Source organism: Manis pentadactyla, chromosome 15 (assembly GCF_030020395.1).
Source record: "Manis pentadactyla isolate mManPen7 chromosome 15, mManPen7.hap1, whole genome shotgun sequence".
In the NCBI taxonomy this organism is placed as follows: domain Eukaryota; kingdom Metazoa; phylum Chordata; class Mammalia; order Pholidota; family Manidae; genus Manis; species Manis pentadactyla.
The window spans coordinates 3,981,932-4,006,896 of NC_080033.1; the positions used below are offsets into that span (position 1 = coordinate 3,981,932).

General features: G+C 52.6%; 2 protein-coding genes across 3 annotated transcripts in view; one reads left to right on the top strand and one right to left on the bottom strand.

Annotated features, from left to right (window-relative positions):
- The first annotated feature begins 568 nt into the window (after positions 1-568).
- On the top strand, positions 569-8,215 carry CKM (creatine kinase, M-type). Its single transcript, XM_036885361.2, has 8 exons — positions 569-724; positions 2,809-3,019; positions 3,492-3,646; positions 4,050-4,182; positions 5,864-6,035; positions 6,491-6,614; positions 7,021-7,210; positions 7,718-8,215. Exons 2-8 carry the CDS (start codon positions 2,827-2,829, stop codon positions 7,894-7,896), a joined length of 1,146 nt encoding a protein of 381 aa, XP_036741256.1. The 5' UTR covers positions 569-724; positions 2,809-2,826; the 3' UTR covers positions 7,897-8,215.
- Positions 8,216-11,035: 2,820 nt separating this feature from the next.
- Positions 11,036-24,965, bottom strand: part of MARK4 (microtubule affinity regulating kinase 4) — a 28,072-nt gene continuing 14,142 nt past the window's right edge. The window contains exons 10-18 of one of the 2 annotated variants that reach the window (XM_036885360.2): positions 24,501-24,600; positions 23,160-23,269; positions 22,894-23,053; positions 20,149-20,366; positions 17,657-17,760; positions 15,176-15,454; positions 14,913-14,992; positions 13,971-14,015; positions 12,042-12,325 (exon numbers count right to left, since the gene is read on the bottom strand). In XM_036885360.2, coding sequence (XP_036741255.1) covers positions 12,261-12,325; positions 13,971-14,015; positions 14,913-14,992; positions 15,176-15,454; positions 17,657-17,760; positions 20,149-20,366; positions 22,894-23,053; positions 23,160-23,269; positions 24,501-24,600 — 1,161 coding nt within the window. In that variant the 3' untranslated portion in view covers positions 12,042-12,260. Of the gene's footprint in view, positions 12,326-13,970; positions 14,016-14,912; positions 14,993-15,175; positions 15,455-17,656; positions 17,761-20,148; positions 20,367-22,893; positions 23,054-23,159; positions 23,270-24,500; positions 24,601-24,965 lie in introns of both variants that reach the window. The other variant, XM_036885359.2, reaches the window with a different exon arrangement.

The following is a 24,965-nucleotide window of genomic DNA, read 5'->3' on the forward strand; positions in this document are numbered from 1 at the left end:
GACCACCACCTCCAACTCAGGTCTCGAGGTTGATGAATCCCCTCAACCCAGACAAGCCTCAGTTTCCCTCCCAGTCACTCCTCAGGAGGAAAATGAATCTAAGCACAGGCTTCCGGGGTTCGGCTGCCCTGCTTCCAGCCCTGGCTTTGGTCATGCGTTCCCCACAGCTGTGTGACAGCGGGCAAGTCTCTGGACGTGTTTCCTTCTCTGGAAAACCAGATACCTGGCCCTCCAGGGGCTGTGTAAGGTTTCCCCGGGGGCAGGGCTCAGGACCTGCTTTTGCTGGGGTCAAGGCCACTGGGGGTTGAGGAGAGGCCTGGGCACAGGAGGGAGCTGGCTGCCTAGTGGAGGGCCGGGGGAGGGTGGCTTCTACGTGCCTGGGACATTTCCTGACACTGTCCCGTGTCCCCGGCGGGGGGCCAGCTGTAACCTACCAGCCCAGCTCAGCACTTAGTGGGGGGATCAGCTTGGTGGGGGAGGCCTGGGGAGGCCCATACAAGGCCATGGGGCTGGGCGCAAGGCATGCCTGGGTTCAGGGTGGGCATGATGCCCAGGCAGCGAGGTGAGAGTTTCAGCTGCCATCCAGCCACCCTCCCTGGGGGCAGCCCCTCCCAGCCAGTAGCCCAGCCCGGCCCCCCCATATAAGACCGGGGCTGCGGGCCCTTCCCTTGGGTCAGTGTTGCCTCCAGGATACAGACAGCCCCTTTCAGCGCAGCCCGGCCAGGTACCTCCTGGGGCGGGAATCCGGGTGGGGTTCAGAGTCAGGTGGGTGTCCTCATGGTGCCAGCAGCCCACCTGGCTTTGGAAGGGGCTTGGTGTGTCTACCCCCATCCTCCTACATATAGGTGGCTCAGTGTATGGGAAGATTGACCTTGTGTCTGGGAGTCCCCTCATCTGCAAGCTCCCTGGGGCCCACTGGAACTTGTGATCTCTGTGGCCCAGGGTGGTCGGGAGGGATCCCAGAGGGGGAAGGGATCTTGACAGCTGCCAGCTGTCATCTCTTGCAAGGAGCTGCAGGGCTGGCCTGTGTTTGTGATGGTTTGTTACCAAAACTGGGTGCCACCAGCCATGGGAGGTGTTTGTGTGTCACCTGTCAGGGCTGTGAGAGCAGGCACAGGGGGATCTTTGTGTTTGTCACCCTGTAGGTTCCTGTTGTGTCCCACAATAGTGTGACCTTCTGTCTGATTTTCTGTGGTTCCCGCTTGGGTGCTTATATCCTGGGTGTGCTCCTGAGCATAGAGGTGCATGGGGGTAACTCCATTTGCAGTGGGATCTGGGGGTTCATGGTAGGGGGGGTGTATGTGTGTTTGTGTGTGTGTGTGTGTGTGTTTGTAGTTCTGGGGCTATTTCCGTTTGTGTCTCTCTTGGACTCGCCCACCTGGCCTCAGTGCTCAACCCTGGCCTGTCCCTAGCAGGATGGGGGTGGGATGACCTCTGGAGGGGGGTTTCTGGGCTAGAAGCTCTTGAACCCCAGTGTGTGTCCTCCCAGCCCCCCTGGCCCACCTGTCTCTAGCCTGCTGACTTTGTGCAAGCCGAGCCCCTGGAATGTGGGGGGTAGGGTGGGGGAGCGGCAGCTGAGGGTGGGGAGGAGGCATCTGCCAGACTCTATTAATAATCCTCAGCCCTGGACAGCAGCTCCAGAGGTCTTTGGTGGGCTCCCATCTCCTGGCCTGTTGCCTCAGCCTTCAGTTTGTCCTGGTCCCCATTTCCTTCACACATTCTACTGGTTTCCATTCTTGGAGCTGGGAGTGGGTGTCTGCATTCTTACTATTGAAGGATCCCTGCTTTCTGGGTCTTGGGAATAGAAGTAATAAAAACAATCATAGCAGCCACCTCTTTAGGTATCATGTCCCCAGTCCATGCCAGGGCACGTGCTCAGCCAGCCACATGCCTGAACTCGAAGAATCCTCCTGGCACACCCCATGGGGAAGGCTCAGTTCATAGGAGACAGAGGCTCAGAGAGGCTGAGCAACTGGGCTGGGGTCACACAACAGGGACATGGCATTAAGTGGGATTTGAACCCAGGTCTATTGGATTGTTCTCAACTGACTCCTGTGGGAGAGCCATTGGAAAACAGAGATGGGGACAGCCACCCAGCCCTTCTTTCCACCCTGCCTCTCATCCTTTGGCTGAGCACCCAAGAACCTTCATGGAGAGAATGTCCTTTCTCTGCTCACACACTCATTCCTAGCAACACCCTCACCTTTTCACCAGCTCCTCACTTAGACCTTCAAAATAATAACAATCATTCTAAAAATAGCTAAGCAAAATAATGCTTACTGTGTGCCAGGCACTATTCCAAGTGCTGTACATACATTAATCCCTTTAAGCCTCCCAACATTGCCATGAGGTGACTGCTATTTTGACTCCCATTTTACAGAGGAGTCATTTGAAGCACAGAGAGGTTAAGCACTTGCCCAAGGTCACACAACTTGTTGTAAGCAGCAGAGCTGGGATTCAAACTCAGGTTGTCTGCTTCCAGAACCTACACTCTTATCCATGCCACAATCACTTCTCTGGCCCAGAGGTTCCTGCCTCCATTTTCCAGCTGGGGAAACTGAGTCTCTAGCAAGGTTACTAGTCCAGGGTCACCTGTCAGGGTGTGGGAGAGCCAGGATCCTAACCCAAGACCCCTGATGCATCCTGTCAAGATGCAAGGGCTCAGAGAGGGGACCCCTCTGGCTCCAGGCCATACTGCACAGGAGTCAGGACTGGTGGTCAGGCCTGCCTGACACTGAAGCCTCGCTCTGTTCCCTTGCTGGTCTCTGCTGAATGCCAGCTAACCCTCCCCCATCGCCTTCCCACCAGGCCCCCCACACTGCCACCATGCCGTTCGGTAACACCCACAACAAATTCAAGCTGAACTACAAGCCTGATGAGGAGTACCCGGACCTCAGCAAACACAACAACCACATGGCCAAGGTGCTGACCCTTGACCTCTACAAGAAGCTGCGGGACAAGGAGACCCCATCTGGCTTCACTCTGGACGACATCATCCAGACAGGTGTGGACAACCCAGGTAAGCCTCTGCGGTGGAACATTACAGGCACCAGGAGTGGGGGCTCTGGAGGTGCCTGCCAGGCGTCCAGCCCCGCTCCCTGCGCCTCCGTTGGCCCATCTAGGAAGTAAGAGAGGCATTCGGGTCTCTTATAATCTCGGGAGCTGATAGTCTAAGGTTCTGAGAAGTTCTGGGGAAAGATTCCATGACTTTGGGACTCAAGTGGCAGTACTTTTAGTGCCTTGTAACGGGCCCCGTGAGACTCTCCTCTCTCCTCTGCCCTGCCCCCAGCATTGCCTCAGCCCAGAAGCCACCTTGGCCTCTCCCAGCCTCCCCTCCCCATCCCTACCAACTCACGGCCTTCTCAGGTCCGACCCGGAGGGCTTGAATGAACCCCTGCGGGGACACACACACGCACAGAGTCCACCCCGGACCAGGGGCCCGGGCCTTCCTCGCTGGGGACCAGCACCGCTGACCTCACCTCGACCCCCAGGTCACCCCTTCATCATGACCGTGGGCTGCGTGGCCGGTGACGAGGAGTGCTACGTGGTGTTCAAGGATCTCTTCGACCCCATCATCCAGGACCGGCACGGGGGCTACAAACCCACCGACAAGCATAAGACCGACCTCAACCATGAGAACCTCAAGGTCAGCTGTCTGGGGCGGGGGTGGGGGGCATCGGGGAGAGGGCAGAAGGGCGAGGAGGGCGGGAGGACAGAGGCGGAGAGGGACAGAAGGACGGCAGTGGAGAGACACACACCCAGGGAGATGTGAAGAGAGAGAGACGGACAGAAGGGCAAAGAAGACAGCAAGGGACAGAGTGGGAAGAGAGGGGGACGGCACAAAGCAGACATGTAGGTAAGGGAGAAACAGGCACAGAGAGAGGATGGAGAGTCAGATGGGAGGAGAGCTGGGCGGCAGGTGCGGAGGGAGGGGCCAAAGCAAGCAGCGGGCGCCCCAGAGGGGCGGGAGGTTGGGTGGGGGGCCGTTCTGGGAGGGACCGCGGGCGCGCTGGAGAGTCGGCGGGTCCTGACCCGCACCCGCCCTCCAGGGTGGAGACGACCTGGACCCCAACTACGTGCTCAGCAGCCGCGTCCGCACCGGCCGCAGCATCAAGGGCTTCACGCTGCCCCCGCACTGCTCCCGCGCCGAGCGCCGAGCGGTGGAGAAACTCTCCGTGGAAGGTGAGAAGGATGGAAGGGTCACCCAGCTCTGGCTCTGCTTCTCCATGAGCAGGTCCCTGGGTCCCCTGGGCTCCACTTTCCAAAACATGGAAAGAGCTTGATACATCACGGGTACTTGGGGAGCGGCAGCTGGCGTCATTGCCCCTGCTGAAGTCTGGGGGACTGTCAAGATTGTAGGTGCCCTGAGCAGATCCATGCTGACATCCAATTTCACCAGGGTCCTGACCTTCATCCACTCTTCTATCAACCCATCCATCCAGCAACACTTATGGTTGTTCTGGTCTCATGTGGGGAGCTAATGCTCCCAGGATGGATGAGATAAACAAGCTCACTGCTGTCATAAAGCACTCAGCCTGGTGGGGACATAAGAGGAAACACAGACATGAACAAAAGAACAAGATAATTCCAAAATGCCATAAAGCCAAGAAATAAGGGGTGTGGCACAGAATGACTAGGAGAGCTCCCTTAGAAAGGAGGAGTTGATTGACAAGAAGGAACCTGGAAGAATTCCAGGCAGGCGGAACAGCAGGTGCAAAGGCCCTGAGGTGGGTAAGTGTGCTGGGGGAAACCAGCATGGCTGGAGCCAAGTGGGCATGGGGTAGAGGGGAGGAATGAGAGCGGAGGGGCATGGGGGGCCAGTTTGTGCAGAACCTCCTGGCAGCTGGGAGGGCTTTGACTTTGACTTTGACTCTGGGGGAGGATGGAAATCATAGGAGGGTGGTGAGCAGGGGAGGGAGAGGTTCAGACTTACATTGGGCCCTTTGCCTGCTTGCTGAGAGGGGAACAGACTGTGGGCAAAGGTGGGGGCAGAGAAACTATGAGGAGACAAGTGCAATGGTCCAGGCAAGGGGTGAGGGGTAGGCAGTCGGATGGGAAGAGGGGGAAGACGTATATTTGGGAGGTTTGATCAGGGCTTGCAAGCTGTGTTGTTCCAGTAAATGTTTAACAACCAGCTTGCAAAAAAGCCCTGATTTGCAGCGACTGCCAGTTTCTGTGGTGTAAATTCTCCTGCGCTGGCCAATTTTAGCTATCAACATGACATCATACAGAAATGGGAAGAGATGCATAGTAACACATCTTATATAATATTTCCCCCACACAGACAATAGATGAAAATAACCTCAAGAACACAGATAATAGTAAATGTAAAATAATTAGGCAGTGATGGTTTTGAGTTTTTACCTTTGTTTTAAATATAATTTAATTGTAAGTTTATCTACATTATTTTCATAATATAATATAGTATATAGTATGTGATATACAACATATTACACAGTAAATTATGTAACAGAAATGCATATAAACATAAATACATTACATATATATATATCATATGTACATACAAATGTTTATTATATACATATTTCTTCTACATATGAACATGTACAAATAATATATATATTACATTATAATGCTCTTTGCTGATGGCTCCTCAAATTTCTGAGACTGTCCATCTGTCTTGCCAGCCAGTAGGAGGGATGCTGGCATACTGTTGCTGCCACTGAGCCCACAGTGTGGCTAGACCTTGGACCCCAGGCAGACGGGGGAGGGGCACACTTTGGGCAGAAGTCATGAATTTGGGACAAGTGTGCAGGCAACTTTAGGACACGCGCGAGGCCAAGACCCAGGCCTGGGTTGAGGTGGGCCAGGCTGTTGACCACTCTCTCGTGCGACCCTCCAGCCCTCAACAGCTTGACAGACGAGTTCAAGGGGAAATACTACCCTCTGAAGAGCATGACAGAGCAGGAGCAGCAGCAGCTCATCGATGATCACTTCCTGTTCGACAAGCCCGTGTCCCCACTGCTACTCGCCTCAGGCATGGCCCGCGACTGGCCGGACGCCCGCGGCATCTGGTGAGGCCCCCCTGCCCCTCCTCCCATGACCATCTGCACTCCTCCATGAAAATCAACACTGTACAAACAATTACGTTTCCAAGTACCCAGAAGATGATCTCATACTCCACCCCTGCAGACCCTGTGGTCTGTGTTGCCTACATTTTGGGGAACTTGGACCAGAGGAGTGGCGGTGAGGAACTTGGACTGGAACCAGACTCCCTGGATTCAAATCCCAGCTCTGGCATTTGGTAGCTGTGTGACCCTGAGAGTCCTTGATCCCGGGACTGGAGATTTCACAGACCCTGTGACGTTCGAGTTACAGGTGTTAAGCTTCGGCGGCTTTGAGGAATCCCACAGCCGCACCTTATGCTCCTCAGTCCCGCTGCCCTCTGGCGGTGGGTGTTTGCGAGCGGGTGGGAACGGGGTTTCAACGCCGAACTGATTCTTCGGCGTCTTGCGGCGCCACACCCTAGGCACAATGATAACAAGACCTTCCTTGTGTGGGTGAACGAGGAGGACCACCTCCGAGTCATCTCCATGCAGAAAGGGGGCAATATGAAGGAGGTTTTCCGCCGCTTCTGCGTGGGGCTGCAGAAGGTGGGTAGTCGACCTCTAGCGGCTGAGTTCTGACTCCCCACGAACGCCCCACCCACTTCACAAGGCCCCGCCCCTAAAACGCGCCCCACCCACTCGCAAGGCCCCGCCCCTCGTAAGTCGGCTCCTCCCCAAACTAAGCCTCCGCCCACTTTCCTGGCTCCACCCCTATGCCCAAACCGCGTCTCTGAAATTATCCGCCTCCAAAGCGCCCTCAAGCCCAGCTCCCTGAGAATTCTGCTGCCACCTGTGTCCTCAGAATCTCAACCTTCGGTTTTCCAGCCCTGCTCCCTAGGAGCCCCACCCCCACCCACGTCCTCATGCCCTGTCCTTCCCAGTCCGGTCCAGACTGCGGGCGTATTTTGGGGCGTCCTCTGGTGCTGACCCTGGTCTTCTCCCCCTACCTCAGATTGAGGAAATCTTCAAGAAAGCCGGCCACCCCTTCATGTGGAACGAGCACCTGGGCTACGTGCTCACCTGCCCGTCCAACTTGGGCACCGGGCTGCGTGGAGGTGTGCATGTGAAGCTGGCGCACCTGAGCAAGCATCCCAAGTTCGAGGAGATCCTCAAGCGTCTGCGCCTGCAGAAGCGGGGCACAGGTGCTGCCCTCGCATCCCCGCATCGCGGCGTCCGGGGCGGGCCCTCGGAGAAAGCGGAAGGGGAGGTGGGGCATCCCCGCAAGTTCTGGGGGCCGGCAAGGGCTGCCCTTCTGTGAGCCTCTGTTTCTTCCTCTGTAAATGGGCATCAACAGGCTTTATCTCATAGGAGCTGATATCATCATGGTTACGTAATACACATTGGGTATGTCTCCGGCCCCCTAGAGGCCTCAGTTTTCCATCTGTGAAGGGGAAGGTGGGCAAGACTCGACCCCAAGCAGCCGGTTCCAGACTCTTAACCACCATGCTAGATTTTCATGTTGGATGGTTGAAGGGTGAGGTAACTAAGCCGGAGACGTGGGCCCATGAATAGACAGACATGTAGGAGGCCTTCCGTTTTACAGTAAGCACTCAACACAAGCCGCGGTCGCAGTTGGCAAGGGGTCGCGTCCTGGGTCCCTGCTCCTCACTTCTGCTCTCTCCTTACGCCCATGCCTCTTACTACCGCAGGTGGCGTGGATACGGCTGCCGTGGGCTCGGTGTTCGATGTCTCCAACGCCGATCGGCTGGGCTCATCAGAGGTAGAACAGGTGCAGCTGGTGGTGGACGGGGTGAAGCTCATGGTGGAGATGGAGAAGAAGCTGGAAAAGGGCCAGTCCATCGACGACATGATCCCCGCCCAGAAGTAGGCGCCCAGCCTGCCCGCCGCCGACCGCTGGAGCCCCAGCCAAAGGGAGGACCCGGCCCCGCGGAGGCCCACCCCTCCACCCTTGCCCCGCCTTCTTCCCAGGGTTGGGAGTGCCACCTATTCAGGTTCCATCACCTGGGGCTCCAGCCACCCTTCTCGGAGTTCCAATTCCAATCAGAGTTCCAACCAATGGGATCCATCCTCTGGGTTCTGGCCAATGAAAAACTTCCCTCAAGTCTTCCTCTGAAAGGACCCCAGCGCATCTGGAGCTCATGCCTTTTCTCCACTCAAAGCAACAAGTAAAAGCAATGGTGGCCTTAGGTTTGTGTGCGCTTGTTGTTTGAGAGAAGAGGGGACTTTTACAGTTGACCGTTGTGCGACCTCGAAGTGGCTTGCTCTCTTTAGGCATGTACTAGGAATGTTCTATCCCATCTTTAAAACGAGGCAAAGTGAGGTTATGGAGTCTAGTTAAAACCGATAAGGTTCTATGGGGAATCTGAGACCCGGAGAGGTGTGGCCCTGTGTTACATAGCCAAGCTTGGGGCCTTGGCTTCCCATCACTCATGTTCAGATCTCAAACACAGAGTCCACGCAAGGGGGAGAAACACACGCCAAACCGTGAGATTTGAGTTTGGCTCGCCGGGCTAGAGTTTGAGACCTCCCATCACACATAGCTCAGTATGCTGCTCTCTGGCCTCCTTCTTTGCATTCTGATTTCATCCCTCTATAGCTGTTACCAGTCTTCAACTTCCTTTACTCAAGAAACTGCCATGGCTCCCCACATCTCCTAGAACGAACTCCTATTATTTGCCATTCTTTAACCAAATTGAAATCTATACTATTTGCTGAAAGCTCATCTTTCTAGTTCTTTTCCCATTATTCCTCAATATATTCTTGTGCTCCTAACACACTGCAGTTTCCCCCTTAATGTCTTTGTCCAAGATGTTTTCTCCTCCAAACTGGGGATTGGGTCAGAGAATCCCCACGAAAATTTTAGGGACTGGTCTGTTTGAGAGTTTGGTCTCCTGAAGGAGCAGGAAGGGGCGGTGGGGGGGGGGGAGTGGGAAGAGCCTGCAATAGACTTCAAAAAGCATGTATTGCGTGCTGGCCACGTCAATCACCCCTACTCGACCAATAGGCTGAGGTCTCCATCCAAGCGCATTGCAGATAGACCCCCAGAAGACAAAGGTTTCAGAAAGCCAACGTGAGCAGAGCAGAGAACAGAACTCTTGGACCTGGAGGAGGCACTTTTCCAAACCTTAACACTGGTAAAGAAAAAGACTTTTGGGATCAAGAAATCTCTCCGTTTAGAAGAGGGAGAAATCGAGGCCCAGGGATGTCTCCAAGGGTTCCCAGAGACATTATTGAAACAGGAAGGCTGGAAGAGACCCCAAAGGTCAAAGCATGCAGGACCTGTCAGACATTGGGTTATCCTTCAATACTGCCCCCAAATTGAAGATCTCATCGTTAATCCCAGCTCCACCCTCCGAGGCCACACAGACCACGCTAGAGAGATGGTCTGAGCACCTGTCAGTTGCTGTCCTGCCTGTTAACTTTACCTCATAAGCCTCAAATCCATCCTTTTCTCCCCACCTTCTGTCCCTGACTTCCCTGCTCTTTTGACCTCCTTCCCTCCCTTACAGCACGTGCGCCTGCCTCTCCCTTGTTCACGACCTTGCCACAGCTCCTCAATGTCCTCTGCCTCCCTCCATGACCTTCAAGGTCCTGCTGGCATCTACAGCCTCATCTCTCCCAGTGGCTCTATACGGACCATGAATCATATGCCATTTGCTGAAGGGCAGGTGCTCTTGCTTCCCAGCCATGGTAAATGCTGCTCCCTTTGCCTAGAACACACGCCCTACCCTGGTCTAGCTAGCTCCTCCTCCTCCAGGAAGCCCTCCCTGGCTGGGGCACATTCCTCCTCTAGACCTCCCCAACCCCTGGACCATCACTGAGTTTGCAGCTTCCTCTTTCGCTGGGCTGTGAGCCCCATGAGGGCAGAGGAAGCCCTCAGGGATGGAGATTTTGAGACAGGGTTGGTTCCCTCCACCTCCTTTTTCTGCCCTCTCAACTATAAACAGCTTTTAGCAGATTTCTGCTCTGGCCTCACTCTGTGACAGGAACGCATTTCTGTCCCAGACCCTGAATTTTTCAACACGGAACACTCACTTTATCACCCTTCATTTCTCATTTGACATTTCTATCAGTCCCGTGAAGAAGACAAGGGTTGATGCTACCATGCCTCAGCTTAGGGCTCAATCCTGACTAAGCCTCTTCCCTGCACACAGCCTTCCATGGCTCCCCAGTGCCTTTGGATGAAAGGCCAGCTTGCTCACTTTGGCCCCCAAGGCCCTGAGTGAACCAGCCCCACCCTTCTGTACTGGACAGCCCTCTACTCTCTAAGCCTATTGAGCTTCCATTTCCTTTCTCCTCACATCTTGACTCTCTTTTGGGGATACTCCTCTAAGTAGAGTCCTGGCCACTCCAGTCACAGTGGTTGGTTCAGGCATGATGACATGACTTGTCTGAGCCAGTGAGAGTCTGTCTTGGGACTTTTGCTGGAAGTTGGCCATGAGGAACTTCCTACTGCAGAATCTAAGCTGGGGATGAAAGCTTGGAACCGCTGAAGTCATCTCTCCCATCATGGAGTACCTACTAGATGAAACCACTGGATGAAACTTACACTGAAAAAAGCAGATGAGGTGGCCTGCTGCCTAGATCCAGCCATACCTGCAGTTAGAACCCCCTAGACTATTAAGTAACATAAGCAAACAAATACCTTTTTTGCCCAAGTGTAGGTGGACTATTAGACCTAATACAGCATTCCTCTTGCTGCTTCTCCACCCAGCCCCAACATAGCCACACTGAAATTACCCACAATTCTCTGAAGATATACCATGCACCCCCTACTTCCAGGCTTTTGCCCAGGGCATAACCAGTACTTATCAATTACTACTCATCTTTCAAAGCCCAACTCTGGCATCAGTTCCTCTGGAGTGCTTTCCCCGACCCCCCAAATCTTTTATCTTCTGGACTCCCCAAAGCAAGTTACTTTTCCTGTTTGTGTCAGAACTCATGTCCTGTGTAGACAGGGGCTTCTTGTGTCTCCGTGTCCAGCACTGGGCCTGGCATGGAGTAGGCACCGGTCAATGACTGTTTATTGAATATATGTACTACTGGAGTAAGAAGTGGCTGAGAGCCCAGTATAACATGTGGGTGGGCATGTGAGTGGACAAAGGGGGGACCATAGAGGAAGTGGGGGCCTCAGGGATGAGGCCAAGTTCTGTCCTGCCCTCTGCCACAATCATCCTTGACCCTCACACTACTTCTATTTGGCAGATGAGAAAACCGAGGCTCAGAGAGAAGCCATTGGCCCAAAGTCACACACCTCCTCCTTATCTCACTTGCAGGAGAGGGCAGGGAAGGAAAAGCCCAGGGCCAGCATGGGGGAGGGGGACTCTCCTAAGTTTATTGGGCAACAGGCTGCAGGTGAGGGGGCTGACAGGAGGGGGGATGGGGTGTAATAACTTAAAAACCGGAGGTGACAGCGGCAGCTCCTCAAGAGACCTCTGCAGGAGAGGGTGTGGGGGTATTTACAAGGATTTGTACAAAGTGCCCCGCGCCAGCCTGGGGCAGGGAGGGGGGTTCGAGCATGAAGGTGGGGGAAGGGAAGAAAACTGCCTCTCTGACCCCCACTCCCAGCCCCCCAGATTCTCCAGTCTTGAGGCTGAGCAACCCTTCCTGCCCTTGCCCAAGGCCTAATTCTTGGGCTGTTGGGGAGAATGGAAGAGTTTTCTTAGTTTCCCTTTCTGCCCCTGCCCTGCCCGCATAGTCTCCTCAGGTGCCCCAAGGCAAGGTGAGAACCGGGCCAGCTGGAGGCTCCAGGAAGGTGCCAGCTCCCCCCGCCAAGCCCCTCACTCCTCTCTCATGCCGAGCGGCCCCGGAGAACAGCACAGGGGACAATCTGCCCCCAAACTGAATTCAGGGAAACTGAGGTGACCGCACGGGGCGAATCCCCTCCCTGACTCCTTTCCCTCCTGTAGAAGTGAGGGAACGAGGAAGAGGAAGAGGAGGGGACCCAGGCCGTGGCGGCTCAGAGCTCGAGGTCGTTGGAGATGCGGGTGACCAGGGTGCGGAAGGCCAGGGCGGTGCCCGCCACGCGGCGGAAGAGAACTCCCCGCAGGCCAGGCCGGGGCAGCTGGCAGACCTCCACTTCGAAGTGGGACAGGGGCTCGGGCCCGCCCGCACCCCCGTGCAGGCAGGCCAGCAGGAACGGCTGTGGCTGGCGGCAGCGGCAGCGGGCGGCCGCTGTGGCCTGGCGCAGAGCTGCCATCAGGGCCTCGGGTGGGCGCGAGCTGGTCAGCTTCACACTCCAGGGGAATCGGAGTAGCCGGGGGGCGGTTTCCGTTTGATCCCAAGGTAGATGGCAACTGAAATGGGAAGATATTAGGAGTCAAAGACGGGAGAGAGGAGGAAGCTAACCCACTGTTCCCACTCTGGGACAGCCTCCAACATGTCCCCTCAAAACCCATTTCCCTCTTTTACCGCAGGGACAGTGTCAGCTGCATATAGAGCTGCCCAGTGCAAGACCACATGTCCCCGCTTCCCCTGCAGCTGGGCACGGTTGGCCTCCAAAACCCCGGATGTGAGCAGAAGTGAAGCGGACAGCTCCACATAACCTCCTTGGAAGGAAACTGCCTGTCCTGGACTGTTGCTCTGCCTCCTGTGAGCTGGTCTCTGCTGCCGAATGAGCCAGCCTCACTGTGAGGCGGCGAGGGTGATAAGGACGGGGATGTAAGAATCCTGGGGACCTGGGTGACCTCACGGCACAGTGTGGTCCTCCCAGCCTGGCCTGGCCACACGGTTTTGTGTAAGAGACAAATGTATTCCTGTCTGTATTTTGGAGTCTATTTGCGATAGCAACTTGGCTTATTTCCTAATACAACCCACTTCTGCTGACACATTATCACTTTTCTTTGGAGGGCCGACCTCCTCATTCTAAGATCAGGGGTTCTCACCTCAGAAAACACTATCCTCCAAGGGGTATTTGGACATTTCTGGGGTTTTTAAAAATTATTACAGTGTGTTGCGATGAGAGCACCGTTGGCATTGATTAGGCTGGGGGTGGTGGGGGTGGTTCAGGGACATGTTCTGCAACGTATGAGAAATCCCTGCACAACAAAGGAATGTCCCGCCTTAAGTATCACCTGTTCCTCTCAGGAAGCTTTACAGATCTAGTCTTTCTGGTTTAGGTGGGGGCAGACTGGGCTCAGTCCCAAGGGTGAGCACGTGATTCAGTTCTAGGCAGAGCATTGTTCCTAGTTGCTGTGATTGGCCTAAAGATAAGCATAAGACCAGATCTGACCAATCAGAGTACTCTAGCCCTCTGACCACAGGCATTGGCTTAGGGACATACATGTGACCCAGTTTCAACCAACGAGAGTCAGTCCTGTGACTGTTGGGACTTCGGAGGGGACTCTTGAAGGCTCTTTATTTCCATTGGGGTCTCTACACCAGTATGCCAAACTGAAGCTGGGCTGGGCAAAGCAGAGTGCTGCTCGTTTTTGTGAATTTTTTTTGGAATACAGCCACAGCCATTTGTTTTTGTGTTGAATATGGCTGCTTTTGCACTACAGTTGCAGAGCTGAATAGGTGTGACAACGATTAGCTGGCCCTCAAAGTCTGAACTATTTACCATCTGGGGCTGTACAAATGTTTGCCACCTGCTGGCCAACAATCGTTGTGCCTCATTGGATAAGAAAGGAAAGGAGGTGCGGGGTCAACTGGGGCAAGTGGTGGTTATAGATGGGGAAAGGATGAAGTTAAAGATGGTCAAGGACGGTGCTCAGGGATGGGGGTGGAAATGAGAGGAAATCACTGGGGCAGGGGGAGGGAAGAGGGGCTGGCACTGGAGGGAGGGTCATGGAGCATTTCAGGAAGCTGGCCTTGGAGGGCAAGGCTCAGGTCCCATCTGAGGGTTTGGGGGGAATGAACAGAGGTGCTGACGCCAGTGGGGTCTGGGGCAGGCAAAGGGGGAGGGGCTGGTGTGGCAGTCCAGGGTAGGCACGTACTCACCTTGTGACCTCAGGTCCCCCGATTCTCTCAGGTTCGTCTGAGACCCTAGGGGAGGGGAGTGGGGACAGAATGTCTAATCTGGACATAGGGAGCCCCCTCCCCCAACCCACTGCCTCCAGGGCTCTGAACAGCCCTGCCTTAGCCCTGGTCCCTTCCCATTGGCTGGAGCTGGGCTGGGAAGGGATGCGAGTCAGAATTTGATTTCCCCCTCCATGCCCAGAAGGGAAGCCCATTTGGAAATGGTTAGTGCAGGTCATAGGAAAGATACCGAAGAATTTGTAAGACAAAAGAGAAAGGTGGGAGGGCAGAGAAACACACACATACCCCTACTCTTCAGGCTTTGCTCAAATGACACATTAGTGAGGCCTGTCCCACTTACAACTGCACCATGCCTTCCCCATGTCTCTGACCCCCTCCCTGCTGTTTTTCTTTTTAGTACTTATTTATTGTCTGGGCACTCTAATAGAGTTGGCTCTGTCTGGGCAGGGATTTTATACATTTTTTTCACTCTCTACTCCAGGGCCTAGGATGGTGCCAGGCACACAGTAGGCACTCCACGAACAGTAATAGCAAGCATTTATAGAGCATTTTCTAAGGCAACTTTCTAAGCTCAGTCCAATCATCGCCTCATGTAGTCGGCACAGTAGCCCTATGAGGAAGGGGCTGTTATTGCTATCCCCATTTTACAGAAGAGGAAAGTGAGGCCCAGAGAGGTTAACTTGCTCAAGGCCACTCACTCAACAGAGCTGGGGTCTGAACCCTGGGAGTCTGGCTCCAGAGGCCAGACTATTGTTTACTAAATGAATAAAATGAACCACCAGACCCCACATACGGACTCTGACACCAACTTACAGAGCCCCCCCTCCCTCATTCCCCCACCCCCAGATCAGACATGCAGACTGGGAAGCAGAGCCAGGGAGAGTGGAGGAGGATGGGACTTACTGATTTTGGATCCCTGGGGCAGAGAGGCGCCCGAAACACAGCGGTTAGAATTCTGCCGTTTAGAGGGATCGAGGGTAACCCTGCAGTGTGAGGAAGGAGGTGAGGGGTGACAGAAGAGGAGGAGGAGGAGGAGGAGGGGAAGGGCGAGGAGGAGGTGGCAGCAGCGATGATGTGGGGTACAGGAGGCAGAGCAGAATAGAAGACAGGTTAGGTCCCGCTGTCCCTGTCCCTGCCTCTCGCCCCCCATGTCCCATGGGGCTCACCTTCGGGTCAGTTTGGAGGTCAGCTTGGTGAAGAGGTTGGTGGTGGGGCGGGGCCGCCCAGTGGGCAGGGGTGTGGCCTCATGGGCCAGGGTGGGAGAGGCGGGGGGCCCGTTCTGCACGCCCCCGCCTCCCCCGCCCCCTGCTCGCCGGTCCCGGACCTGGCCACCGTGGAAGGTGCTGCGGATGGTGGAGCCTCGTGCCAGGCGGCTCCGCTCCCCCGAAGGGGGAGCCAGGCTGTGACTGGATGGGGAGGCAGGGGGCACCCGAGGGGTACCCGAGCTGTGGGCAGAGAGGGACAAGTCAGGGCAGAAGTTCAAGGAAGGCCAAGGCTCCAGTCCTTCTGATTCTTCACTGTCCTCTCCTGAGACCAGAAACCTCAACCAACCTAGAGCTCAGAGCCAGGGCTGCTGCATACAGGTGTGCAGGCCTGTACTATACAAGCCCGGTATTACTTTTCCAACTCCTCTCCCCTCTGAAGTCATCCCTCCTTCAAACTTTACCCACTCCCAACTGTCCCCGTACCAACTCTCCCCTCTCCAAAATCAGCAAATGAATCAATTCAGGTACATTTTTGGATGAATCCCTTGCTATTTACCATCCAAACCCCAGAAATCAAATCATCTTTGCAAACACTTTGTTATCTGAACTTTTCATTACCCAAATTCGGGAAAGGAATAGATGTGTCAAGGGTTTCTATATTCACTGACAATTTTTGACAAATGACAGATGAAAATCAAGAGGAAGGGACTCCCTTCCTAATTCTCTCAAGATGTTGTGGCAGTGGTGGCTCCACTTTCCCAAGACCCTCCTCCAGCCCCTCTGACCCTCCCAGTCCTGACAGCAGGCGCCAGACCTACGATTTCTATCCTTCCAGGGGCTCCTTGACCAGTCTGGATCTCAAAGATGGACCCGGACTGTAGCAGATGCCTCTTTCTCTCCCTGAGAATCCATCTTCCTTGTTTAACTCTTTTTTTTTGTTTGTTTAACTCTTAGTAACCAAACACCTAAAGAGTATGGGCAGTGTACATGGACACCCAGGAGACTACATTTCCCAGGCTCCCTTGCAGCTAGGATGATCATGTGACCTGCTCTGGCCAATGGGCAAACAGCAGTACTCAATCATTTCCAGGTCATGCTTCTAAGAAAGAATGCAGTGGGCACTCCACTCTCTTTCCATCTTTCTTGCTAGTTGGGAGATGGTGGCATCGGTGCAGTCGTCTGGGATCCAGTGCTGGAGCCTTGTGTTGAGTTTGGCGGAATCACTCTGGGTCCTTGGACCCTGCCTGCCTCCCTCTGAAGGTTTACATCACAGAAGACTAAACCTCCATCTCCTTTAAGACACTGTACCTTGGGGTCTCTATTATACCAGCTGAGTCTACAGTCTAAATGATACAGTCTTTTGACACGCATGATAGTGGTAATACAGATTTGAGAGTCTGGAATCTTTGCTCCTTGATTTACCAGCTGTACCGCCTTGGACGAGTTACTTAGGGCCTGGCCTCTCTGTGCCTTATGTCTTCAGCTGTAAAATGGAGACACCAGGATCTACTTCACAGACTCGTTAGGGGCATTCAATAATACACGTGGAGGCCTGGCACACGGTTACTGCTTAATGAATGTTCCCCATTATTTTTATTTAATAACCATGAAATAAACTCTCATTCATCAAATAGCTGCTATGTCTCAGACCCTGTGTCAGGTACAGGACACACCTGATCTCCACTGGATCCCTCTAATGGGGCCTGGAGGCAGAGAACATCAGCCCCATCTTACAGAGGAAATGGAGGCTCAGATACTTGCCAAAGGTCATCCTGCTAGCAAAGTGCAGAGGCAAGATTTGGACTCAGAACCAAGTAGGCACAGCATCACTGCTTTCAACCACCCCATCATCCTGCCCCTGCCAAACTGAGCCACCTGCACCCCTTTATCAGGCGCTTCCCAGAGTGCACCTTGGCATCCTGCCCTACAGTCCTGGTGGGCTGGGGCATCATCCGCCCGAAGCCTGCCCTGCTCCTGGACGTGAACCATGATGTGAACTGATTCAACCCCTTTTCATGCTCCAGTCAGTCTGCACTGTTTTCTCTGCTTGCCAGCTGAAAGACACCCAACAGACTCGGGCAAGCAAGTCTGAGAAACAGCCAACCAGAGGCTGTTGAAGCTGTGACATTCTGGGGCTTCTTTCAAGTTCTAAAAATTGATCATTCAAAAAAAAAAAAAATCAACTCAGGTTCCCAAGGCTCGTAGGCGGAAAACAGGGCAGACTGCTTTCCTGATGCTGATGACTAATTAATTAAGAGGGCAGGATTTTCAGGGGGGGTTCTAGGTGGGGAGGACGTACGTAAATTCTGCAAGGGGCAGACGCACATACTCCCCAGTCCCCCTGGTGCCCCCTCCCCACAACGTCCATCATCTTAGATGAAGGGGGGCCATGCTCACCGACACCCTGCTCCCCCCCTCCCCACTGTTGACTCCCCCCCATACCTGTTTTCTTTGCCATTTGGCAACAGGGATGGGCGCTCAGCCCCTGGGCGTTCTGTGCAAACGTAGGTGTTCCTTCGGGTCATCATGCTGGGAGGGAGGTTGTTCTGTGGGAGACATGCCCAGGAGGGAAGTGAGGGAGTGAAAGGACACCCTCCAACTCCCCCCTTACCCTCTTTGGCCTCCCTCCTTAGGCACAAGGCAGGGGGTGTGTGTGCGAACCAAGAGGAAAGAGGGGACAGTTTACTCCAGGCAAAAGGGCTGAGACATGAAAGGTCACTGGGCCACCCAGCAATGTAGGCTAAGAGGCAGGGGAGGCCACCGAGCCGCGAGGAGAGGGACCGTTTCCAGGGAGCAGCTTTGTCCGCCTCGTTCTCCCAGCTCTCCCCTCCCTCGGTACTCCAGCCACGTAATTTTTTTTTAAACATACTTACTCATGCCACACTTGTGTCTCCGCTTAGTCCTTGCTCAGACTGTCACCTGCTTGGAAATTCCTCCCACCTTTCCCCTGACTCACGCCTTCAGGTGTCAGTTCATGTTATACCCCCACCCCCCGCCCCAGGCTGAGTCAGGTGTGCCTCCCTGTTTTCTGCTGCAGCCTTGGTCACTTTGTGTCGTCAGTGTCTGCTCGCAGGTGCGTCCCCACCCTGCACTGGACTGTGAGCTCTCCGAGGACAGGGGGTAGACATCAGGATTATGTCACCTCACAAAATGTGCTGGGAAGCGATCCTTCCTTTTGTGTCCTCTGATTATTTCTTCTTTCAATGTTTGGAAGAAGTCCACCAGTTGGAGCCATCTGGGTCTGGAATTTTCTTTGTGGGAAAGTTTTTAAATTACGTGTTCAATTTCTTTAACAAGAATATAAGAACTGTTCATGTTTTTTATTTCTTTGCATATCAGTTTTGGCAAATTGTGGTTTTAAAGACATCTGTCCGCTTCATCTATGTTGTCAAATTTATTGGCATAAGGTAGCTCCAAATACATTTTTACTATCTTTTAATGTTAGAATATAGTTTTCTTTTTCATTTCTGATATTAGTACTTTGTGTCTGCGGAGTTTTTTTTTTCATGATCAGTTTTGCTAGGGGGTCCACCGATTTCATTAATCTCTTCAGGAGCTAATTTTCAAGCTTTGTTGGTTTTCTCTGGTATACATGTCTTCTCCTTTATTGATTTACTCTCTTTATTATTTCCTTCCTTCTACTTTTTCTGGGGGCTAACTTGCTGCTCCTTTTCTAGGTTCTTAAGGTGTGCATTTATTTTAACCTAGATAGATGTCATTCATTGAGCGCTTACTGAGCCAGGCATGATGCAAAGTACTTTATGTACAAGATTTTAACAAGCTCTTCAAAACAACCCGAGTTCTCTGATGTGCCCGTTTCATAGGGTGGAATACTGAAGCTCAGAGAGGTGAAGTCACAGCTTATCAGTGGCATTCCGACTCTGGTCTGAGTGGCTTCAGAGTCCTGACCACTTTCCTATAACCTGCCTCCAGCCTTGTTTCCTGATGTTGAGGCTATTTTAGTCCCCACAACCTCTCCTTCTAGGGAGCTGCAGAGGCAGGAAAGCCAAATATTCCGTTCTCCAGACTCCTCTGCAGCTCAGGTTCTGCATGTGAATGGGTTTTGCCAATCTTTGCACACATGAAGATCTGGAAGGTGGAAAGTGGGGTGGCAGCCACCTTCTTGTCCTCTTCTGCTCACATAGGCAAGGTCCCAAGATGAGAGTCTTTTCTTCAGCAGAGCCACAGTGCCCATTCTCCTGACCCATAGGCACCAAGGGGCCCTTCTGGGGGAGGAAGAAGTTTCTGAGTCTTGGGTTGCAGCTATGACCATGTATTCTTGAATTTAACAGTGCCAGGGGCAGCCTTGGAGGTGGCAGCTCCCCTGGTGGGTCAGTTCTGCTGTGTTGATGTATCATTCCTGTAGGTCCTGTAGGTCCACTGCCTGCTCCCCTAGCCCTTCCTACAATGTTGTAAGCACCTAATAATTCATTGTATTAAATCCTTTCTGCCTCATATGGTGTGTGGGGGGATCATGGGGAAGACAGCGTAGCACAGAGAAAGCAAATAGTGACTCTGTGGCATCTTACTACACTGATGGACAGTGACTTCAGGGGGGTATGGGGTATGAGTGAATGTAATAACCACATTGTTGTTCATGTGAAACCTTCATAAAAGTGTATATCAATAATACCTTAATAAAAATAAAATAAAAAAAAAAATAAATCCTTTCTGCCTTAAACAAGAATTATGCTTCTTTCTGACACTGTATAAATTAGGGTTCAGTGTCAGAAAGAAACATAAGCTCAGGCAAAGAGTGAACTCAACTGTCTGTGGAGTGAATGAATGAATGAATGAATATCCAGGGAGTCCTGTGTGGTGGCCTACGGGACAGGATGGGAAACGGCAGGGTCTGAAAATGTGAGCTAGGTCACATCTGCAGGCTGGGCCATGGCGGTCGCACCCCTGGCCCTGTGCCAACCCTGACCACTCACAGGGGTGCTCGTGCTGTCCTTCCGCCGCTCTGGGATCTCTGCCTTGTTGGGGTTGTGGGCACTGCTGACCATGGGGCTGGAGGGGGGCAGCCCTCGGCTCCCGCTTCCCGCTGCACTGCAGCTTGCCTTCCGACCTGGCAGGCGCTCCTCCTTCAGCTCTGCCTCCCCCGTGCTGGTTGGGCTACGCTTGGGGTGCAGGGGTGCGGGCGATGGGCCACCTGGTGGAGGGAGGGGACAGTTAGGGCTGGAGTCACCTGGGAATGCCAGATCCCACTCTAGGTGATCCATAGAACTTAGAATTCCTCGTATAGGCTACAGTCTCGGTGTAGGCCACTCTGATAACATCTGTCCAAATGATGAAGGCATTTGGACAGACAGATGACTCATAAACTCCACATAAATGACAGAATGCACGAGCATGTCATTCACTGCATCATTCTTTTTTAAGTCCAAAAAGACTGGGAATAGCCTGAACGCCCCTTACTGGGGAATGGCCAAATAAGTCAGGATATTTCCATGTGACCCAATACTATGCAGATGTAAAGAAGGAGGCTATTCTTTATGAATCAAAATGACATCAATTTCAAGATAGACTGTGAAGCAGAAAAAGCAAGGGATGACATCTATCATTTGTGTAAAAAGAGGGGAAAAGTATGTATCTATTTATCTATATTTACTTGTGTATGATATGAATATATTTAAAAATATTCATATTATCTTTACAGTATATTAATATATTAGTATTGTATTATATACCCATCTCTTTTCTTTCTCTCTTTCTCTTCCTCATCTATTTCCTTCTATATTTATATATGAATAAAATCTCCCCAAAAGAATTTATGTAAAACTGGTAACAGTGGCTGGAGAACTGGAGCCTGGGACAAATGTGTTAGATGAAAACTTTTTTATTATCTGCCCTTTTCATACTATCAAATTTTGAAGGATGTGATTGTATTAATTTCAAAAACAAAACAACAAATATTGCTCCTTGGAACATCTTAGGAATATATGGCTTTAGAACCAGGGGGTTAAACATGTTCTAGAACTTGAGACACAACTTCTGGGTGTTAAGTCCTCAGGAACCTTAATGCTCAAGAGTCCCCAAACCATAACGACTCTGCAAGGACGGACGCGGCACACCCGCCAACTATCCTTCATCCTGAGAACCCCTGGAACCACAAAGGTCTCCATGTGGGGTTTCTAAAGGTTGCCACATTCTAACCAAAGGATGTTGGAGTCACAAGCTTCTTAGGAATTTTCTAGGCCAATCTTGCTCTGTTATAGGTGGAGAAAAGGAGACCCAGGCGAGGGGAACAGCTTGACCCTACAGAAGCCACACTCCCGGCTTAGTTGGGACTGATGCTGAGTCCCTGACATCCCGCCTCTCCCTGTGCTAGTGCCCATCCCAGAGTAAACAACCTCATCCCTGGAAAGAAGTAGGGCTGCAAAAACAACAGAGTTGGAAACCACCCTGGCAGTTCCTCAAACTGTTAAATACTGAGTTACCATATGACTCACCAATGCCTCTCCTGGGTGCTTGCCCAAGAGAAATGAAAACATACATCCACACAAACACTAGTACACGAATGTTCATAGCAGCATTATTCACAATAGCCAAAAGGTAGAAACATCTCAGCTGCCCACCAGCTGACAGATGGATAAACAATGGTGGTATATCCATGAAATGGAATATTATTTGCCCACGAAAAAGAATCAAGTATTGATCCATGCTAAAACATGGATTGACCTTGAAAACATTTTGCTAAGTGAAAGAAGCCAGACCCCAAAGGCCATCTATTATATAATTCCATTTATATGAAATGTCCAGAATAGGAAAATCTGCAGAGACACATAATAGATTAGTAGCTGCCAGGGGCAGGTGGGGTGGGGTGGGGATAGGGGGTTGGGGCTGATTGCTAAGGGCTGTGGAATTTCTTTTTGGGGTGATGAAACTTCTAAAATTGATTGTGGTGATGGATGCACAACTCTATAAAGATACTAACATGACTGAGTTGTGCACTTTGAATGGGTGAAATACATGGTACATGAATTACATGTCAATAAAGCTGTTAAAAATAACAGAGAGGATTAATATTTGATGAAGGTGCAGGTGAGAGGTCTTTTGGAAGTTTCCATGTCTGTGGTGGTGGTGGTGGTGGAATCTACTTATTTTCTGCAGAGGATGAGATTATCTTTCACCACAGAACAATTAGGTGTCTCCCCTGCCCTTTTCCACTAGTAAGGGCCTCCCTTCATTTCAGTGTGGAGAGGCTAAAGAGCAGGTTCTCAGCAGCCACTTTGTACAATGTGTCCCAATCACAGTGGATTAATCCCAACTGGGCCCTGATATGAGAACTTTATCCCTGACAAGTGGGCCAAAGGGATTCCAGCTCCCATTTGGGCTGGTCTCCAAAACTGAAATGTAAAAAATCTGAAGGACTAGGGAAAAGAAAAGGTGAGTTAAGTAAAAAAGGAAAAACCAGATGAGTGGAAAGGAAGCAAGACACAGAGTGTGTGTGCTCTGGGTCTGGCTGCTTGTCCTGTTTCTAATCCCTTCCTGACCCTGGCTGTGCATTCCTGCTTCTAAGTTCCATGTAATGTCCCTACATCTGTATATAAGTTCTGCCCTTCACTGAAATTGGCTCCAGCGGATTTCTGTTGCTTGCCAGCCAGAGAACCCTGACCCAATGCCAGTCTGAGGCCTTGGGGCAGGGATGGCGGGTGAGGGTGTGGGGCCCTACTCACAGAAGTCGCTATGCCTGCGCTGGCGGTGGTAGGTGGAGGAAGAGCTCCGCTGCCCTTTGCTGTGGCTGGTGCCTTTGCTGGAACTCGTTCCATTGGTGGTGTCACTGGGCGCCCGCACCCGTGCCAGTGCCAGCCCCGGGGTGCCCCGGTCCCCACCCTCCTGCAAGAGGACAACAGACGAGGCACCTCACCCCCTGTCCCCTCTGCCCCAGATGTCCCTCCACCCCAGGCATCATGCATCCCAAGTGCCCCTGGCACCTTCTGACCTCAGTCTTCCTGCCCAGCAGGAGGTAGGTGGCGGTCACTTCATTGTACTTCTGGCTGGTCAAGGCCTCTTTGATTTCTTCTCGAGTGTAGCCCATACCCACCATCACCTCTGGGAGAAGGGGATGGAGAGGAGGTTCAGACTCTCCAGACCCTGCCCTTTTACTGGTTTCCACATCACATAGCGAGACCTGCTCTTGGGCCTGTCCAGTATCCCACTCCTGCTTCTGCCAGCAGCACCCTGATTTTCCTTAGAATATTTCTTCCCTGTCACATCACCATCTGACTCCTGCCTGCTCCAAGCCTCAGGACCATCAGAATGCTCCATCCCCAAAGCCACACTAATTGGTTCAGGGTGGGCACGTGACCCATTTCTGGCCTGACTGATTGGCTCAGGGGTAGCCAATGGGCACCAGCCTAGGGTTTCTCCTGGAACATTAGGGAATCGGCCTCTCCTCCTGATGGGGTGTCCAGGCCACTAGGGCACAGCTGTTGCCACCTTGCTCCTGTGGGGAGAGCTGCCTGGGCAAGAAGCCACCACTGAGAAGATTCCCAACGACTGTCTCTGAGCACCTGAATCCAGCTGTGCCTGAAGGCTGCCACACCCTGGTTATGTGAATGAGTAACATCATTATTAGCTTAGCCCATATGAAACTGCTGCTGTTGAAAATTTTTGACCTATAAAAATAACAATTTCAAATGGTTCGACCTAGTATTATTATTAACCGGTTTAAGCCAGAATAGCTTGGTTTTCTGATACTTGCAACAACGAAAGTCCTGATTAACGCAGCCAGCTCTGATGGTGGCCTCGGTCTCCTCAGCTGTAGAATGGAGGGTTACTGGGTGGCTCCTAAGGGTTCTTCCAGGGCTAATGCTTTAGGGGTCAAGAGTTCAAGGGTCCCAGGCTGGAGGAATGGGAACCAAAGGGTTGGTGGGTAAGGCACGTGCCAATGTGGGGGCTCTTCCCAAACATGCAGATTACTGACGACTTGTGCCCAAACTACTTCTGAAAGTAACAGTCAAAGCTAATGTACACTGGCACTGATTCCACACCTAATATAAGGGCTTTATGTAGATGAACTCATTTAATATTCAGAGAGACTCTAAGATAAGTTCTATGATCATCCCATTTTACAGATGAGGGGACAGAATCACAGAGAGAGGAAGCCACTTGCTCAGGATCACACAGTTGAAGGGAGCCGCACAGGCTGTGAAGCCCGGACTTCTCTGCTCCCCCTAATTGTCTTGTGAATTCTCTGATGCACCAACCAGAGGGGCAGGTCCCGGGAAGCTCGTACCCCTGGCTCTGCAGAGCTGGGGCACATGCTCTCCCTGACCCTCACCGATTCGCTTGGTGTCCCCAAAGTCCTCCTCAGGCTCTGTGTATGGCTTCAGCTCCTCACCCTCATAGCCGATGTTGATCCATTTGTCTTTCATGATTTGCTGCAGGAATCGGGCGCAGGAGAAGGGAGGAAAGAGACGTCAGAAGAAACTGGGAAGAATACCGCTCCCAACGTCCCAGCCAGGCCACTGAGTGGGTGCTCCCTGCCCTGCCCCCTACCTCCTAACACCCCAGAATCGAGGCCTTCCTGAGAGCTAGCACCTCCCTGCCCCACCCCCAGCCCCCCTGGCAGAGCCTCCCGATGTCACCCTCCCTCCTCCTCCTCCGCATCATCTGGGTCCCCAGCACCCTGTAATTACCCTAGGAGCTCATTAGCTAATTACTGGCATGGCGGGGAGTGGGCGAGTCTGGGGGGATGGCGTCAGGACGGGCCTGGGAGCCTTTTCTGGGGCTGCCTGCCCCACCC